The 20,316-nt window shown below is 41.5% G+C and overlaps 1 protein-coding gene across 2 annotated transcripts in view; it reads right to left on the bottom strand.

Moving 5' to 3' along the window:
• The window catches only part of TGFBR2 (transforming growth factor beta receptor 2), a 58,717-nt gene extending 54,224 nt beyond the window's left edge, over positions 1 to 4,493 (bottom strand). For both annotated transcript variants that reach the window (XM_084306740.1, XM_084306741.1), the window contains exon 1: positions 4,239 to 4,493. In XM_084306740.1, the coding sequence (XP_084162866.1) occupies positions 4,239 to 4,320 (82 nt within the window). In that variant the 5' untranslated portion in view covers positions 4,321 to 4,493. The remainder of the gene's footprint in view (positions 1 to 4,238) is intronic.
• Between the last annotated feature and the right edge of the window lie 15,823 nt (positions 4,494 to 20,316).

The raw sequence follows: 20,316 nt of genomic DNA, 5'->3' as shown, positions 1-20,316 counted from the left end.
TCTGTATATTAACTAAACCCGTGTCCTTTCAGGCAGCAGGATGTAAGTGGTTGTATTCAACCAATGTCAGTCCTGCCAGAATGAAGCTGTACTATGAAAAAATAACAACTGAAGGCTGAGAGCCCAATCTTGTATATATATAGTACCAATTCATGGCTTAAAACAGCATTTTCCTAAACTACAGTGTCCTGCCACAGCACCCACTCCTAGCTGCAATAGCAATATATCCCTTCTTACTTAACATAGTAAGAAGCTTTTGTAGGACTCCTATCACTTCCACCTGGCAGCAAAGTTAAACTTCCAAAGGGCTCCAAACTGCTCTGCCAAAGGCAAGGCATTTTTTTTTCTGATTTATTTTGGCCTATTTTAATCTTCTAGTTCATAAAAAAGCACAAGTATTTTGCCCCCACTTTTTATTTTTTTTTTTCCTTGATAATAAGTGTTTAAAAATCCATTCCCATTATTCTCTAGGAATAAACAGAACAAATGCACAAACAGAAATAAACAAAAAACACACCCACAAATATCTCCTTTAACCCCAACTAAATTTAAGGCTAAAAACCTATTAAGTGAAACAAAATCTCAGCTTCAAGCCTCTTAGACTAGGTATCAAGTCCTAGTCCTAGTCCTTTCTTTTTCATGACAGGACTGGTTCTCTACTACTCTGTGCGGGGAATCTCTTGTGCTCTGCAACATCTGCACAAAACTAGTTCATATCTTGGTCCATTTTACTGGATTCACAATGCTCTGGTGATATAAGCCAATTAGTGTCCATAGGACATGCCTACCTGGCAAAAGAGCTCCTATGTGGCAAAGATGACATTGCACCACTGTTCCCACCCACCTTGGAGCACCCCTTGGTTCTTCTGCTCACCAGATGTCAGAGGAGACAGGGGCACCTCCATCCTGCTGAGCTCAGGACCATGGAGCCACAAAGATGGCTGGAAGCCCTGACTGTCACTGTGCCACCAACACTGACCTGCAGACATGCCAACAGTGTGGAGGCTGCACGGATCACTCTCAGATCAAGATCTGTCATTGTGCTAGTGATAATATTTCAATCTAGCTGACAGAAACGCATTTGGTTATGCAAAATCCAAGACATTAATAAATTGACCCCAAAGAGCTGGTTGTGCTCATTCTTGCTACCTTTAAGTCAGGCACATATCTTCTGAGGTCAGAGGAGAAGTGATACAAAGTGAACATGGCATAGACAAAAAACTCCCTATGCCATGAATGCAAAAGTATTATCTTAAAAATATCTCTTAGAGGAAATATAACCATGGGAAACCCCAACAACTGGTGCTACAGTGACAGCTTACTCTCCCCCCTGCCAAAGTGCAACTCTTTTCTAAAAGACTAGTTCTGAGAAGGGAAAAGGAAAAAAAAAATTTTTTTTTTTCCTTAGTAAGTCTGACACCATCTTTGCTCCTGAATTCAGAATAAGCTTTGTCACAACGACAACTTTTATCAGCCATCATTATAGCACAGTGCGCCTTTGAAACTATAACAACTCCTTCCAGAAAGGACTATTTAATTTTGAAGCAATGCTGTTTGGCTAAATGTAGGTCATATAATATTTTTATAAAATATAAGCAGAAAAACTATGAATATGAAAAAGTGATATATTCCATTGCCCTTTTTTTGGAAATTGGTTTTGAAACAGTTTTAGGAAACTCATGTGCTATAGCTCTATGTAACTTCACTGACAGTAATGGAACTACATTCATTTGCAGCAGCTTAAGATCTGGCTCATCATTTTTTGATAGAAACCATTCCTATACGGCATTCACCATCTGAATATTATATTAGTATGTTAATGCCAAAGAGCTCAGAATAGCAATTAAATAAAAGTGATTTTCAAAGTCTCAGGTATAAAGTTCTCAGAATTCAAGGATACCCCATAAATAGAAAAATTGCAATAATATCTCTGTTCTGTTCCAACTTCCCTCCTGAAATAACTGGAAATTTGCCAGAGCTTTAGTGGGGGACAGGAATGCATTTTAGATTTGATCACGTTACAGACATGTTCCACCATGTTACGAAGATGTTTGTTCTCATACTTCCCTCTTGCAACTCTCTGAAGCTCTACGCTTGATTTTATTACTTTTAAATCAACTATCATAAGGCTTTTAAAAGATAAGGAGACAATAATGAAAGTAAGAGCTTGAATGAATGGAGAAATTAGGTTCCAGATATGCAGAAATAAACAACTATTACACAGATTATTGCAAAGCACAAATTTCTGTTTTTAATACCCAAAATGCAAATTACAAATTCATATTCAGTTGGACAGTTGGACACAGCAGCGTCGATTTCTTGTGTAGCCAACTGATGGTTTGCCCAGCCATTTATTGGTTAAACACACAATATAGCATCTTCAACCACACACACAAAAAAAAAAAAAAAAAAAAAAAAAAAAAAAAAAAAGAAAGAAAACACAATGTCCCCTTACTCTATGGAAAAAACTGTAATCACTTGTGTCTAGCACAAGAGATTAGGGAATCTGTTTCAAAGCAGATAGTGGCAATTGGACCTGTTGGTGAATTTGTGATTTTCTCCAGATTCTTTATGGGAATGTACCATCCTTGTCTAATGATTTGCTGTGAAGAGTGATCAGAAGAAATTTTAGCTAGGGCTATATCAACCTCCTCACCAACAAGCACCAAGTGGCTAGCAGGCACACCTGGGAAGTGACTGATATCTCTCCTGTCTCATCCCCACTGACCTGTTGAGCTATTGATTCCTATAGCAGTCAGTCAGATTGCTATAGTAAGACAGTAGCTTTTCCCTCACCCCCCATTTTGCTTTCCCAAAATAACATTTGGCAGCTCTAGTTTTCATTTTGATGCCAAATAACAACCAATACTCAAACCCCAAACTTTCTGTCCCCAACAGAACTGTTGTTTTCTGAGCAACTGTACCTGCTATGCATGCAATAAGATACTGCAGTAGTTATTAAAACAATTTTCAACAAGTTTTGAAGCTGCAAATTACCTGACAACAGGTGAACTCAGTTTTGGTTATTATAGACTGTAGATAAAGATCTATGCAGGCTGAGTGAAAAAAAGCATAATAATAAATGACACGAGACTAACAAAATTGGAGCTTTTTCATTTAGAGATGTGTGTAATAGGAATAAAGAACAAATCTGGGGCTGGTGTCAACATAAGAGCCCTCACTAATTAAATATGATTTATATCGATCAGCAATATCAATACGTAGCAAAATCAGTAAGAAGCCGCACACCTCAAATTTAAACTAATAACGTGATTGAGCTCTGGGACACCACCGTGCCTTATCCTTGAGTTGTTTTTAATTCATCTGACCTAAGCTCACATGAGTAACTCTGCAGGTATGCGAAACCTGTTGACTTTGACAGGATTATTAATAAAGCATGGAGTTATTCACGCCGTACGTAGCTATTGGCAGTGAGCATGCAGGAACTCTCCCCTTTACATCCTTCTGTTTTAGCAGCAGGTCTGGGACTGCTATTGACCAGGAGTGGGGACAATCAGAGGGCACAGAGCAAAGTTTGCAGGAGCTCAGGTGTGCATGCATCTGACCTGAGGGCTAAAACTGGCGATCACAGGACATCTCAGAAACACACTTAATGCTTCAAAACTGCTGCAAAACCAACACCTGAAGCACTCCGAGGTTCTTTTTTTTAGGTGCACCGGTGGTGCAGCACAGTGATTTAGGGCCTAGCCCTGCGGTTACTGATGCTACCTCACACGGCACCGGCAGGACGGGGAGCAAAAAGAAGCTCCTCGGGGCAGGGACCTTGCTCTCGCAGCAACCACCGGGACTCCAAACCTCCCCGCGAGGAATCCCGCAAGCCACAGGCTGCAGAGCCTCTCTCTGAGGATGTCTTCGCAAAAAAAGTGCCCGGGGGGGGGCCCCGGTGCGGCCCGGCCCCAGGTGCCGCAGCCGCAGGGCCAGCCGCCGACTCTCTGCCTGCCCTCCCCGGGCTCCCCCGGCCGGCCACGACCGTGCCTCGTTCCCTGCCAATTTTTCCCTTTTCTCCCCATTTCTCCCCTCGGCGGGCGGACCCCGGGCTTCACCGCGGACCCCCCGCTCCTTTCTCCCGGCGTTACTTTTTTTTCCAGCAGGGCACCAAACAACCGCGCTGCCCCCTCCCGTGGCGTTTCCAGCTTCCAAACTTTCTTAGCAACCGAGCCCTCCTCCCTCCTCCTCCTCCTCCTCCTCCTCCCGAGGCACTGTCAAGCGGGACTTACCCCGAAGCGCGGCGGGGAGCGAGCTGCCCACGAGCACCCACAGGGCCAGCACCCGCAGGCTGCTCGGCAGGAGCGGAGTCATCGCGGCACAGCTCAGCACGGCTCGGCCCGGCCGGGAGGGACGGAGAGGAGGGGACGGAGGCTGGGAGGGAGGCCGGGAGGGAAGGAGGGAGGCAGGGAAGGAGGGAGGGAGGCCGCGGCTGGCAGGGCGGTGGGGGAGCGGGCTGCGCGCTTCGCCGCTCGGGACTGCGGGTGACTCACTGCAAACTTCGGTGCTGCAGGGGAAACAGGAAATCTTAAACTTCGCAAACAGCTGGGCAGGACTTTCTTACTCTCACAGTAGTTCCTTCTCTCCCCCCCCCCCCCCACCCCTTCGCATTCACTCCCCTCCCCTGCGCTCGCTCTTTTTTTTTTTTTTTTTCCTATTTTTTTTTTTTAACCTCACCCCGTTTGGTGTCAATCATCTGCCAGAGGCCAGCCCCCCGCAGGTCCGGCTCTCCCACCAGCAGCCCCGAAGTACAGCCCGACTCCCCTCGTCCCCTTCCCTGCCTAGCGGGGACCGGGCACTGCCCCCAGCGAGGGGCTCAAGGGCGAGCCCGACCCGTCCTTCCTCCTCCTCCTCTCCTCCTCCTCCTCTTAGTCCTCCCGGGGGATGGCAGGGGCCGGGACTCCTGCCGTCCGGAGCACTGGGCTCCCCTTGCATCCCCATCTCTGTGCCCAGCGATGCTGCTGCATCCCCTCTCCCCTCCGGGTGCAGAAATAGACAAAAAGCCCAGCTGAATTAAAGCATGGGGCAGGGGAGGTTGAAGTCGGGGTAATAACAGGAAATGTTCACATAGACTTGCTAGGCACTCAGCTTGCAGATGTTGAAGAAGACTGTGACAACTTGTCACCTACCTCTTTTTTTTTTTTTATTTTATTTTTTCATTTTGCTCCTAAAAGGCCTGGACGTACACCACTTGCTCCAAAAAGCTGCACGTGTGACACATACAAAATTCATCACCATTTCTCACTCCATCACCATTTAGCTTTTGCCAGAGGTTTCTCCAGAAGGAAGAAATTGCACAGGGGATTCAGTGAGTGGGAGCACAGCAGTGATGCCAGCTTTGCATGGCAAAGAGACTGGGAGAACCATTAGACCCTTAGCAGGTTTAGGCTGAATTAAGCCTGAGCCTTCTGCCAATATACATCCAGCCATTGCATAAGTCTGGAGACCCACTTTTGGTCCACAAAGTCATCTTCTCTGAATGGGTGGGCATTGAATAAAAGGTAAACTGATGCCTATGGAGATAAGTTGAGAGTGTCTGTTCAAATGTTGGTGATTCATTTCTGTCTCAGTTACAGTGCTAGTTGGAGGTACAGTTTGGGGTATTTCAGAAAAAGGACTAAGCCCTCTGGGGACATAAACGTAATCATGCTCTGAATGTCCCAGATTAACTCGGTATGAATTTGGAAATGTTTGCATAATGCATTTAATTGGCCTATAACAGACATAAAAAATCACATTGTGATTTTATGTAAATTTAGTTTTTAAAACTCCCTAAATGCATATTTTCACAGTGCAGACCCAGTTTATGGTGCAAATTCTCATAAACCAAGAGCATTTTCCTCTTCCTCAACGCCCTTAAATACAGTTAAGATTCACTCCAATACAGTTGCCACTTTCCAAAGGTCAAGAAAATGTTGGATTCAGGCTAAGGACAGACTGGGAAGTTATCAAGTCCTGTACATCAACCCTATGCTAGAAGCTGGCTGCGTTTTCAGTGATCCGCTTGAATGAAAACATTTCTGAATGCCCAGCAGTATATATGGTATAACTGTATACCTTTCCCTTTCCTTGTAGCTGTCAAGCTGCAGGCCTCAAAGAGTTTCTGTTTGCTTAGAAAGTTGGCTGTGTCTAATGACCGGGCTCTCCTGTTAGTCTTTGGTGACTAACTTTCAATATGGAAAGAAGCTAAATAGCCATTACATACAGATTTAGTGTTACTGTTCAAACCTGTCACAATCCAGGTGTGACCTGGTGAGCTGGCCTCTGCCTCACGTGCATTTCTCTCCATTGCACAAGTGCCATGGCTCTCCTCCCACATCTTCTGAATAGCATCTCTCCTCCAGGTCTGGGAGCAGGAAAGGGGCTTGCATGAGCTGGAGACCTTGGGGAGGCCTGTGCTCAGCCCTCCAGTGGTCTCACATCCCAGACAGCAGCCTGGCAGCACAGCCCTTTTCTCTAGCACAAGAGGCAATGCAGTCCCTGTTACTCGGTAAAGAAGAGGTCTACTGCAAGTGGACTTCAGAAGTCTGATTCTTCCACCCGAGCATTGCTTGTATTTCTGGACATGACATGCAGAGACGAGGTGCTACAGTCACTCTTTGGGTGTTCAGATAGCCCATGAGAGTGGTAGGTGCTACAGGAAAGGTTTTTGGTAGAAGGAATATATCTTGCCTTGATATCCACAGCAGAAGAATAACTGTCACAGAAGTCCATACTCAAGCTGAAGTAAATCCCCCTTCTCTTCAGAGATTTGTCCCAGACTGGCCTATTAACAAAACCTTGTCCTGCCTTTTTGAATAGTATAAGCTTCCCTGTTAGGGCCCAAATGCAAACTAATCAGGATTTCCTGGACAACCAAAATATATAAAACAAGACTAAGCTGGTCGCTTATTTCCATTTCCTTGTTCATAGTTCCCAGTTCCCTATTTGCAGAGTGCAGTTCATTACTTCTAGATTGGAACTGTGAATATTTAACTTCACCCTGACTGAAGTACGAAAGAACCGGCATTGGAGCGCCACAGACTGAAGCTGTAAATAATTAACTCCAGCCTGGCTGGATGAGAAAGGGTCAGCTAACTTCAGTTCGCTACTCGGAAAGGCAAAATACTGAAATACTGAATGCTGTGTGCTTTCTTTCTGAGCCTGAAAAAGAGATACCCGGAACACGGATAAACTGGTACCTCCTGCACCTCAGGGGCCTTCTACTGAAGACAACACAAAGTGCTTCATGCTGCAGTTTTAGGTACAGCTTTTTACAGCACTTCATAAAACCTACTGAATACAAATGATTTCTCTTTACTACTCCAAGCATTTCTCAGCTTGCAGTATCATATTTCTGTCAAAATTCCATGCAGACTGCAGCATTATTCTCATACGAAGAATACTTTCAGGCTTCCACAGAACTTGCATTGTTACTAAGAACCATAGTTTCACTGTACATAGCATACACTTGTAACTTAAATCATTCTGCCCAAAGCCAAGAACTGATGATGTCCCCATAAAGCTGTTATTTTGATTAGTTTATTAGGTCCAGTGTCACTTTGCTTAAAAAGCCCACAATATGCTACTTCCCAGCTCTATTGACTCAAAATAAGGCTTCTACAGCTGCACTAACACAAGATAGTGCGCATGCCTACAATAAGCTGACATATGTGGCTTAGGGTGAGATCTCACCTTACTTTTAGCTGTCTAGAAGTTAGTCTCAGAGTGAAGTTTGACGAGATGGCGGAGGCAACTTAGAGGCTTTCACACCATCTAAAGGAGCAGCCTCATTTATTTAACTGTAGTGAGTTAGGCCCAGATCAGGCTCAAAGACCACAGGAGAGAAAACAAAGGCTGGATGAGCAGAATTGCCCTTATGGCAGCAGCAAGATATTAGGCCACCTAAATCCCTTCTGTCATGAGAGAATTGAGAGGATACTAGGTATTTTAAAAACCGTTAGACACGTGAGCTGATGACACAGAATGCTGTTAGCCCAGACACCTATTTCTTAGGCATCTGAGGTTAGACAACTTGAATCCTAAAGGAAATGGTCCCGGAATTGCATACATCATATAATATAAGCTACAGAATGCTTTACTGACTGGCAAACATTGGAATTACTGCCTGTGATGTCTGTTTGGAAAGAAAAAAAGGCAATTAGGAACACAGGATGCTGATATTGCTTTGACAAAACTATTAATTACACAACTGGAATAAGTAGTTTGGCCAAAATCAAAACATAGATGACTGATTACATTTTGTCATATTACTTTCAAAAGAAAAGGGAATTTATTTTTTTTCAAATTTGACACATCCGATTCTGACATTTTTCATATGATATGTATATTTTTGTTTTGTTTTGAAGCAACCAATTAGTTCTGCATTTTTTGGTGTTCTCACCATTTTACGTATAAAAGCAAGACATGAGAGCAACATACATAGCTTTGATTTCACTGCAGTGAAGGAAGTTTATTTTCAGGGAAATTTTGTCATTTCAGTTCAAATCAGAGTCAAATTTTGTAACCTTATATTGTCTGCAAACCAAAATTTATGTTCCTTGCAGTACTCTGTTCACAAAGCTGACATTTGTCTACTAATTTTCAAATTCAGGGTTTTTGGCATGGCATATTGGCCTTTCAGCATTCTTGATAAAAGCTCTACCCACTTTGTGAATCCTTTGCTGAACAACAACACACAGACCTCTACAGAGTAGTGTTACACAATTGTGCTTGTATCATTGCTTGCATCGTATGTCTCTCTTCATTTAGGTTACAAGAGCACAGAATTACAGCTACTATTAAATGCAGTTTTCTTCTTTTGCATAATCACCAGTTTGAACTTCTTGCTAATAATTTACACTGCTATAGGAACACACACAGCCTCGAGCAAGGACATTTACGAAAGGTTACATGCAATGCAAAATGTTTTGAAAGACTAATAAAAAGTGTTTGGACTTAACACAGCATTATGCTTATCTCACAGATATAATCAAATTAAAACATCTGTTGTGTGTAATCATCCGTCAGAAGGAGGCAATCAGCTTGTTATCAACTCCTGCATACATCAGAGGAAACAAGAATAATGTTATCTTCAAGATTTATCTTAGTAATGCTTTCTGTACAAATCTCATGAATGACACTTAGCAAAATAAAGTTTTGAAATATTATTCAAATTAGCACTAGACTCTCAGGGCACTGCTGCTCACAGGATCTCTGACTTTTATCTACAAATCAACAGTTTTTAGGGTTCACTGAATTGGTTTGTTCTGTGTTTACTGTGTATGTATAAATATCTCCAATAGTGAAAGCTGAAGTACAAAAATGTCAGAAAATATATTGTTCCTTCAGTGCTTCTGGCCCTGTCAGAAGCAGGAAGCACCATTAATCTCACCACACAACATTTTACATGAAGAACTCCAATTTTCTGTAAGCAAAGGATATTTCAAGAATTTTGTACTTTTTTCTTCAGTTTCATGTACTTCTCATGATTTGTATCTGAGCTGGGGAAAAACCTTGTACATTTCCGTACGCATGCTTTCTCATCTCAACACTTTTACATGTACAAAGAACTCATAAAATTAAATCTAGATGAAATAGCATTTTCAACATACTTGGAATCAAATTACTGCAGATATACTTGGGAGTCACACTTATTTTTCTCAAAAATATTGTTACCCACGGAACTTATCTCCATTTCTCGTAATTTTGTACTATTTATCTTCATCAAAGCTTGTTATTTTAGGATCTTCCTCAGCAATAATTTGGACATTGGATGCCAAGCCTCAGAAATTATCTGAAGCTATCAAAGAACCTAAGTACCATAACATAGAGGCCCTTCTGTTTCATTTTTCCCACTGGAACGAAAGGGAGTTGTGAATCTATGATAGAGTATATCCCTAAATCTAATCTGAAAGAATCCAAATACTTCAACCGCAAAGCCCCAGAAACAAGGAAAGTATCCTCCCACCCCACCGGGCAGAAGATCATGCCTGTGTTATTCAGGAATGCAGTACACTGATGATGTTAAACTGACTCATTTGACCAGGATCTTTAAATAAATCTATTTGCAATAGCACAGCTGTTCCTCTCAGGACGGAAACTCATGGTTCCATAATTTTTATCTGCAAGGCAACTTTATGATCTGTGGTCACAAGAGGTGGCTACTGTGCTTCAGAGGTCAGAAGCATGCAGTACAGGAGGATTCAGAATGCCTTGGGACTTGGATATTGTTGCAACAGAGCTGACCATGGAATGAAGGGGCTGATTGTGGCTTGCAATTAACTCAGATGCTATCATTCACTTTTGCTATTTTTCTTTTCCTGTGACTTGAGACCATTATTAAGCTAACTTGTGAGCCCAGTTCTCAGACTGTGCTCACAGTCTGTCCTACCTTCCAGACGGGCAGACCTTTCCCTTCACAGCTCAGGGAAGACTAGCAAGGCTGCCTTCAATAGGTTCAGTTCTTAGCTAGAGAAGGCTAATGTTAGGCAGTCAAAATTACACAGTGCTCACCTGAAATTCTCAATATGTGTGAAGAATAGCAACTTCATCTGGTGGATGGGGACAAGGCCTGAGGGAATTAAGGACTTCTGCGAGATCTGGAAGAGAGTGCTAATCCACAGCCTCAGTGATATTCAAGGCTCTCTACATCACTACGGCAATATAAGGGCCATTAGAAAAAGCTTTAGTGCAATTTACACCCATTTTATTACCATTTTACTATATTAAACTGTTATAAATTGTCCTCAACGTAACTGAGAATTAGATGCTTTGCAGTTAATAAAAGAGGCATGATTGTCTCCACTGTCTGTGGAGAAATAACACCATGCATTTTCTGTCAGTTTGGCATTTCTGGAGTGTCAGATCCCCAGGGTCTATATCCAGATATTGACTGAGAGTAGGGAACAAATTAATGGCACTGGCTTTAATTCAGTCCTCAATACAGAGGCGTGTAACATTTCTTGCTCAACTCTGCCTTGTCCGTAAGAACATTTTCATGTCTCTGGTGACCTATGGCTGGAGAAAGTGATGTGGTAATTCTCCTGCCTGGTACAAATTGAGGTGCAATTGAGACTGATGAGGGATGAGAGTGCAAATGATACTTGTTGTATCTCCAAATGCTTTGAAATACAGATAAGGACACATCTAGCCCAGGACTTCCACAGTTTGATCTATCCTGAGGGACTGCTGCCCAGGTAATATGAAAACTGCTTAGAAATTGAGGAGTTCATAGGCTTTACATTGAGGTAAATAAGGCAGCCAGACAAGGGAGTTGGATGCTGTCTGGGAGAGTGTAGTGATGCTGATTAGGAAGTGAGGAGATCCTGTTGAAGTCAGGCTGAATTTTCAGAAGGACTTTTACAGTATTTGCTATTTTATGCATGCTTTTGTTTGCCATAAATACTAGCCTGGTTTTCATCTCTAACTTTCTATGATGATTTTTTTATCGCGATTCAAACAAGATTGAAAAATCAACTTCAGTAATCTCCATCACAAATGAAAAGTAATTTCCTGCTGTCTGCATGGCATTATTCTTGTATGATTTTAATGCCTTTCCTTTAATGGGCATGCTGTTCTGAACTGACATATCTTTCTTTTCTTCCTCTTGTTGCCTTTTTTGCCTCCTTTCCTTGGGTCCTTTCCCTTATTTCTCCTATTCTCTAATAGCTCTTTCTTTCTTACGTTCTTTTCTTTGTTTATGTAGTCTGTGTGTTTTATTCTATCCACACTGACTTTTCCAGTAGGCATCAATTACAGACTGCCATTTTAAAAATAAATCCCTTTTTAACATCTTTGTAATTACCTCCACTTCAAACTGTGGCACTACTAGAAAGACTTAACAAGCTGCATCTTCAAAAGTGTCTCTCTGTTTCTGTGTGCATGTTAACATTTCATTCGGAAGAAATTCTGCACTGTTGGTTTCACAACCAACAACCACCACACTCAGTTAATTTATTGGTGGTAAAACCTTTGGATCTCATATAGTGTCTTTTAGTCAAAGCACAGGGAATTATGAAATAGGAGAGACATAATATACTTTAGAGCTCTCTTTGCCCTGCTAACTATAGTGAAGAGTCAGCTCAGGCTGTCTCCATGCCATGACTTCCCTCAACAATTCCTTCTAGCTATTCTCAGATGTGCTGAGAAGCTGTTATGTAAAGCCCTGCAAAAAGCTGTGACACAGATCCTCTTTTTCTACCAGTGCAGTCATATGTATGTGTGTGGTGCATGCAGGGTGTAGCTGAACGGGGGTTTGTGTTGCAGAATGAACTTGACCTCCTCTGCAGAACCTCCTTCCACTTCTCTCTGATCTGCTCATGAAAAGTGAGCTTAGTGGCATGCCTGTGAGTAGAGGCTAGATCCTACTTTCACTGCTTAATTTGCAGCAAGGACACAAATTGACTCATTTGAGTGCTGAAATTCTTCCAGAGCTCTCTCACAGTTCACCGTAGGTGGGAGTTCTTCCACCCTTCCCATGGAACAAATCATTAGCTCAGATGAATGCTATTCAGACATCCTCCCAGAGTTGCTTGATGCAATCTCTGTGGGATACCCAGAGGGGCAAAAGGATAGATTAGACCAATTTACTCCCTCAGATCTGGGTTACCAGAGCCTACGCTGAGTTCAGTGAAGAATTATCTTCAATCTAACTAAACTGAAAGATAAAACATCTGCATACTTCTGACATAACCCAGAGCTGCAGCATGATGTTTCAGTCTCAGAGCACCTCCTTTCTGTCCTGCCTTCCCACCTGCTATCAGTGTGGTCTCTCACCTGCTCCTTCCACTGCCTGGGTCCTCTCTCTCAGCCTCCCCACTGCTATTTCTAGCTTCTCTGATTTCCTGCCAGCTGCCACTGGTTGCTCAGCCCTCTGCCCGTCTTGCTGGGCAGCAGCCCCAGCTGGAAGGACTTCGACATACTTGCTTTGGGTTGCCGTGCCCCTTGAAGGAATGCTGGGGTACATGTCCCTGCTCATCCCATGTGGCTCATCCTCCAAAGCTCTTGCAGAAGCTTTTACATGGTATTTCTCTCACAGTTTCTTAATAACAGAACAAACAAACAAACAAAAACAGCAATAAAAATTAGAGAAAAAAAAAGCAATCTAAAACACCTGTTAGGTTGTTGTTTAATTTCTTTTCTATTTAGTTGCAGTGGGCAAGAGAATTTAAAAAGTAAACATTATTTTTAATCCTGAATTGCTGTTAATACTGTGATTAAAGCCTTCTGGTGCCAGTCCTATAATCACTGGCAGAAGGCTTTTCATCAGTGCCTTTCTTCACACAAAAACATGGAGTAAGTGCTGACTTGTACTCTTAAGTACTTGGATATCTAGCTGCTGTTTATTGATTAGTTTTGATGTTGTTCATACTCTTGGGTGGTAGACAGAACAATAAGAATCTGACAAAGAACGAATTTACACAGCTCAAGTATTGTTCCCTCCCTTCTCCATACTAAGCCAGATATGGCTGTCAGCCCAATCACTTAGTACACAGGCTTCAGAAGCCTTCAGTCACACAAACTATTCCCTAGAAGTCACAAAATTCCCTCCACATGCCTTGAGAAATGCTGCCAGCTTCAGTCATGTTGCATGACACAGCTGGAGAGCAGAGACAAGATCTGTTGCCTTCTTGGTCCTTTTGCATACTTGCCACCCAGCTCATGGCAAAAGATGCCATGCCTTTTTAGGGGCCTCATTGGCAACCAAAGGCAGGTGGCTCATGGAGGTGGTGAAGGGAGCAAGGTAATGTTTTGTCTGTTCTAGGTAGGTGAGCAGACCTTCACCTCACTGAATTAGAGCCAACCAGCAATAAGTGTAACTCATGACTGGATACAATGGTTGGGTGTAACCACTAGAGGGATTAAACAAATTTTATTTTATTTTATTTTATTGTAGCCTTGGAATAGGCCTCTCCAATCTAAAAGTTATCACTGTTGCACCATGCATACAGACAGACCATAGCTCTCTCCAGGGAACCATATGAGTTTTCCAAGAATGAAAGGAAACCCAATGATTCTCATAGTCTGAGAGACACACCGATCCCAGGGAAGTGCTCAAATATTTTCAGCCAGAATGCATGGTGGAGATAGAGCTATAGGAACAAGTAAGTTTCTTTTCATGAGTGAGTGGTGTGGCTTAAAAGGCATAGTCCCTTTGCTTATAGCATTGAGCAGATTTTTAGACAAGGGTATATTTCTAGTCTTATTTCTGTGGTTGACTTTTGCGTGTGGCACATGAAGGGACAAGATGGGGGATAGCACTACTCTGTGGACACCTTTTCTCATGTGTGACAGAAGAATTACTACCTGCATGTACTAGATGTACTTCATAACTCTATCTTTTCTTCTACATGGTCTTTCAGGAGGAAAGATTCTCTTTGCAGTGTTCATGTTATGACTCCTAAGAAAATATCTGCAGTATCAAATGTGATTCATCTGAGGCACGCTAACATCACCACCTGCTACTTGTAACTCTGTTGGTGCCAATCATAGGCTGCAACGAGCTTCCAGGTGTGAAAGAAGTGGTGACAACTGAGAACTGGTAGGTGCTGATAGTGTGTGTAAGCCAATATGCGACGAGCAGGAATCGGTGTGAATTTTGCTTTCAAAGCTGTAACACATATTTTGCAGAAGCTGCATTTGCAGCCCTATACAGGAATTTGAGGTTGTTTTGCAGGAGCCACAGAACAACCTTGTGCTATTGTGCTACATAGGATGCACATCGCTTTCAGCTTTTGCAAGCCAGTTTACCACAGAGACTTCCTTGTGGGCTTACCCCTGCCGTGCTGATGCTATTGTACACAGACAGCGAGGCTGCTCAGAGTATGCAGCTGGTGGGGGGCTTTCTGTCTGCTTGTACAGCAGGCAGCCTTTCCTGGCCTTCATCTATACCATTTTAGGAGTTGGGCCCCAAGTTGTAAAGTCTGAATCTGGATCCAAACACAATTTTTGTCAGCATTCACAGGAGATCTCATCCTTGGTTTGGGTTTGCTCCATCCAGATCAAAGCCCAGCTGCAAAGCTTGTCTTCCAACCAAAACTTCCTCAAAGCTTTGGGGTCTAGGGCCATAGTTCTGTTTTAGCTCCATTTCTAGATATTTTTGAAAATTCTTACATGGACAAAATTTATGGCTAGATCTTTGTCCCATTGAAGTCAGTAGAGTCTTGCTTTCTTGGCACAGATTCAAAAGAGATATTTAGGTAAAATATAGGTAAGGTCAATGCCAACTGGAATTTTCAGGCATTTTTTACATGCCTAACTTTTAGTTGCCAATCTGAAAATTTTAATTTTCTAAACATATTTTATTTCATTGGATACATGACCTTTTGTGCTTAGTATCAACTCAACAAACATTAAAAAAAAAAAAAAAAAAAAAGGAAAAAAAAAGTCCTGTTTTGTTTTGACCTCATGCATTCTAATAGTTGTTTCTGGGGTGGTGGGTTTCTTCCTCCAAAAGATTTAATACTGAGATAGGGTAACAAGCTGAGCCATTCCAAAGCAACAATTTTTATGTTTCTGTCATTTTGTAAAGCCAAGTTCCAAGCTGCTGTTGTGTGGAATGGCTCTGGACATCAGTGGTCTGAAGGAAAGGACAGTAATGTATATAGTACAGCACTCCCCAGGTTCTCACAGAAGTTTTAGAACAGTTTTTTGCTCTTAGTTCTGTTTTGGAAAGGGTTTTGGAAAACATCTTGCTCTAGGAAAGAGAGCCTTTCTAAGCGTGTGGTATTTGTTATCTTTTTTTTGTTTGTTTGTAACAACATTAAATTGAATGGGTTGTGCTCACTGAGCAGCACAGAAACAGCATTTGGCTTGAAATGAAATGAGCTCAACTTGAACATGCTCAGTTTCAGAAACATGTTAAGCCACTTCCTGGTAAAAGTGTGATAAAGACTATTTGTATAAACAGCTGTTTCTCCAGCCATGTAGAAAGAAACACTATCAGCAGCAGGAGGTGGCTGTGGTCACTGTTAAGCAGCCACAGTTACCTGTCATTACTAACCTAGCACTCCTCCACAGTGTTGTACAGTGCTCCCTGACAGCTGCCACCCTCTAAAATGCACCAGTGGTTTCTCTTCAGAGTCTGTGTGACATTTCATGGTCTTGGATGCAGTAAGTCTTCATATATCTGAGTTTCGTTTCAGAGACCTAATAAAGATAGTTGGTTTTATAAGTGCCTAGAAAAGCAAAAAGATTCTACCGAACTTCTGAGATCAGAAAAGAGGTCTAGCTAACACTTGCATGTTAGCTAGCAGCACCTGTCACATCAAGCTACAACACATGTAGGCTGGTCTGTGTAAGGAAGGAAAGAGGAAGAAGTTCACGTGGTTATTTTCGGTCACTTCTCAGCTCTGCTGCTGCTCTTACCATGTGATTATAAGCAAGACATTTAAGATTTCATCACACACACACACACACACACTTTTTGCCAAGGAACAAGCTACCAAGTGGCTGTGTCTCTGGGAAATAAAACACTTTGAATACTTCCACATCTATGAAGGGGGCAGCCTCGCAATACATCAGCACTTTGGGGCTCATTACTTACATGGGATAATTTCCAGCAAATGGGAAGCAAGCAGAAATTTACCTGGATAAAGTGAAATCCTTTGTAATAAAGGTCATATTTTTTTAACTCTTTCCACATATCAGCTTTTCTATAACCAGAAATTCCCCAGCACTGTGACATAGTAAAATGTATCAGGCTTTTGTCCAGCAAATGGATTCATTACAGCATATGCACAAGTGATGTAAATATTTATCACTGTACGAGGACTCTCCTTGTCATTCAAGGGACTAGTGTATTCACTGCCTAGCTGAAGTAATCCTTAATTAAGTGAAAAATCAAATTCTGTAAGAAAGCATGATGTTGAATTGCTCCCCTTAGAGAAACAGCAGCACACCCCTGTGCACCCCTTCCAGAGCCATCAGATGAGCACTGTGGGCAACCTCTGCAGAACAAACCCAGCCTCACAGGAGACAGGGAGAGGCAAGCCCTGCCAGTCAGGGAAGTTTGTCCTTCAAACATTACCCTTTCTAGGAGAGTTAGTGTCTTTACATCTTCCACTGCAAATAGATTGTTCAAGCTGATGGAAATACTTCAGTATAAGTATGCATACTGTTCATAGAAAGATCTTTCACTACCTTAAAAATAAAATGATAAAGAAAAAAAAAAAAAAAGATTTTAAAGTTCTTATTGCTGCTGGATATTTGGAAACAAACTGGTATTTAGCTCATTTTCCCTTTCACAAACCACACCTTGTCGTGCATTTTACTTCATATCTTTTCTTTCCTGTTCAGTACATTCTGAATGTGCTTTAAAACTCTTGGTATGTATCATCTCTCAGTCAAGTAAATTCAGGCAAAATAATCTGCACTGGGATTGCTTTAATTAGGGAGAGAATTGCTGGAGAAACCACCAAGGGAAATGAGAGTTAAAGTCCCACCCCTTTTTTAACTGGGTGGAAAGATGTTCTTGGAGAATTATGTGCTGAGAATTCACTCGTAGCATAATGTCTTGGCACTGTACAATATTTTGTTTGATTGCTGTGGCAGCAGACTTACCTACAATGGTTTCACAGAGAGATTAAAGCCAGGAAAGCAATTTTTACTGGTGAGAACTAGAAAGAAATGGCTTGCCAGTGACAATAAGCAGTTCTGCAAGAACTACCAGTTTACACATGCAGCTGAGCAGAGTTAGCAAGTTTTTGCAACAGTGCCAGCTGGTCTTCCTTTGGAGGACAAGGGTATCACATGTGCCGTATGCATATGACTTATTCAGATAGAGCACTGCAAAAATACATTGCTTAGAACGGACTGGTATTTGTAAGGAGGTTAGTGTTCAAGCTCAGGCCCTTTAGTAACTTGGCTAGTACAGTTAATTCCACCAGTGACTGGGCCTGCTTGAAAGAATAAGATATGGGCAAATTCAAAGGTGTTCAACCTCTTTGCTTGAAAAAAAAAACCACCACTTGCGTTTCTCAGAGGTTTTGGAATTGTAAGCTTCGGTCAGCATTTTAAAAAAGAGATCTGCAAATTCTTTTAACCTTGGTCAGTCAGGATTCAGTGTGAACCTTTCTGGTAAGGGTGCAGCCATTAGTGTTCCTTTGGCTCAACTAACAAGGCATGGCTCTTAATACCAAAGCAAATACTAAACCTTTTCCCAGGGACTATAATTATTTTACTGTTATTTCCTCTGGGTGATTTTACAATTTCTAATGTCAATGATCCTAAATTACTGGAAGTCTTACTGGACAGGAAGAATTCTCAAGCCAGGAGAGTAAACAATTCATATTGATAAGCTGATCAGGAGTGTTGTTTTCCTTCAGTGTTAGCTGTGGCCATTGGATCCATGTATTCATTTGGCTGTGACCACCCTGAGAAATGACTCCTCTCTCTTGCTGTTCCATAAAGAAAAGAAAACAAGGAAGTAGCAAATACAGTAGTTTTCCCTGATCTGAGGAAGTTGCAGAAGAAACATTTTTTGTGATTTCCCTAACACGAGCTATTGAAACAACCAGCTTAGTCCCACATTTCCTGGGGAAGGTCCCTCATCCATGAGATTAGAAAGGACTGAGATTTGGTGAAGACTTCTTTAGGAAATTTAAAGAAATATATATTTTGCATGTTTTAAAAGGTAACAATATTTAATTCCCTATGCACCTTTCCTTGAAATCTCAAAAGGAATTCTCAAGATTTTTTTATTTTTTTTTACTGCCATTTCTCTTCCCTCTGCACATCAGATTTCTCCCCTAAAATGTGGAATTGATAAATAAACAGAAAAAAAAAACTTAAAGCTTAATTTCAGAGTGCTCTGAAGAATTTTCTCCAGATTTGAATGAAAAAAAAAAATCAAAATAACTCATCTTTCTCATCAAAGAAAATCTGCATTTTACTTTTTCATTAAGTTTTTTAGTTTTAGAAGTACTGGTAGTAACTGTAGTGATAGTTATTACTACCCTGCTACAAGGAGCACAGCAGATTTTGTGGCAGAGTTCAAAAGATTAATCAGTTAGAACAGCTGGAGATGGAAATAATGACATAGGTAACTGTAAACAACTTGCCACATTAGTTTGTTTTCTTAATTTACTTTTCTTGTTGATGTTTTCCATATCCAATAAAAGTGATCATATGTAAATGAGAAAGTATGGCCAGTGGTTGGATTTGGAGAGTTTACAAAGCACTGGAATGGTCGTATATTCCCACCAGCAGGGACTGAAGATGAGTGGCATTTTCTTGTCATTAGGGCTTTCTTGTCAATTATTAGTTTTCACTGTTGCAAAGACACACAGATGAGATCAGGACATTTGTGCTAGCTTCTATACATAAGCAAATGAAAGTATGATTAAAATACAAATCCTAAAGGGTGATACAAGGCCAGATGAATGGTGAAAGACAGACCAAAAAGTCCATGCTCATAGCAAAAGTCCAAGGTCTCTACAGAAGGATGGTGACTGTGCGTGTGTGTATGTGTGTCTTCTATGCTGAGCAAAAGGCAAAATTTATATGAATTAATAGAATGAAACCAATGCAATGTCTCCATGGATACAACTAAATAGGTTAGAGGAACGTCACCTTCACAAGTAGTAGAGAGCCACATAGAAGAATACTGAGAAGTCTCCATTATTTACCGAGAAAATACCAGGTAAAATCACTCATAACCATTGACCAGAAGCTTAAACCAGATGCCTATGAAATTAGATACTTTCTTTTAAAAGTTGTGAGGCTGACAGACAATTGGACAAACTGTTTCAGTCAGTAGAGGATTGCACATTTCTTGACATCTTCAAATTAAGATATGTTGCAACTAAACGCAAGTTACTGGAGTTAGAATTAAAAAATAGAAACAAAACCAAAACAAAACCCTTGGATCAGACTAAATCATGTAATAGTCCTTTATGGTCATAATCTCCAGGGATCTCTGAAAGAGTATGAGAATAATAGCAACAGTGTAGACAACAGCTGTATCTGTCTGTCCAGCTCTGGTGCTTCTGTCCGAGGGGTCAGGGCAGAGCAGTTCTCTAATCCATGGCTTCTAAGAGGTTCTTAAGGTTCTTTAGCGTTCTTGATTTGATTTATTCTTTCCTACCCTCTGAACTTCCCTGCTCTGTTTTACCAGGCTCTTTTTACCTCTACAAATTTAGATTTCTTGTGCAAATTCCTCTATATATGGCAGAAAGGAAGACATGGGGCTTCAGCGTCATGGGTCTGCCCTGCAACAAACAGTTTCAGTCTGATAGGGATGTAGAAATTTAAGCTGAGGTATTTCTGTGAATCTTATTAGTTCAACTCACACCAAATACCTTGTTGAAACTCTCTGGGCTGCCCATTCTC

The sequence above is a fragment of the Netta rufina genome (genome assembly GCF_964035555.1).
Source record: "Netta rufina genome assembly, chromosome: 2".
In the NCBI taxonomy this organism is placed as follows: domain Eukaryota; kingdom Metazoa; phylum Chordata; class Aves; order Anseriformes; family Anatidae; genus Netta; species Netta rufina.
Note: the sequence above shows the minus strand (reverse complement) of the source record. Positions and strands in the feature narration are given on the sequence as shown.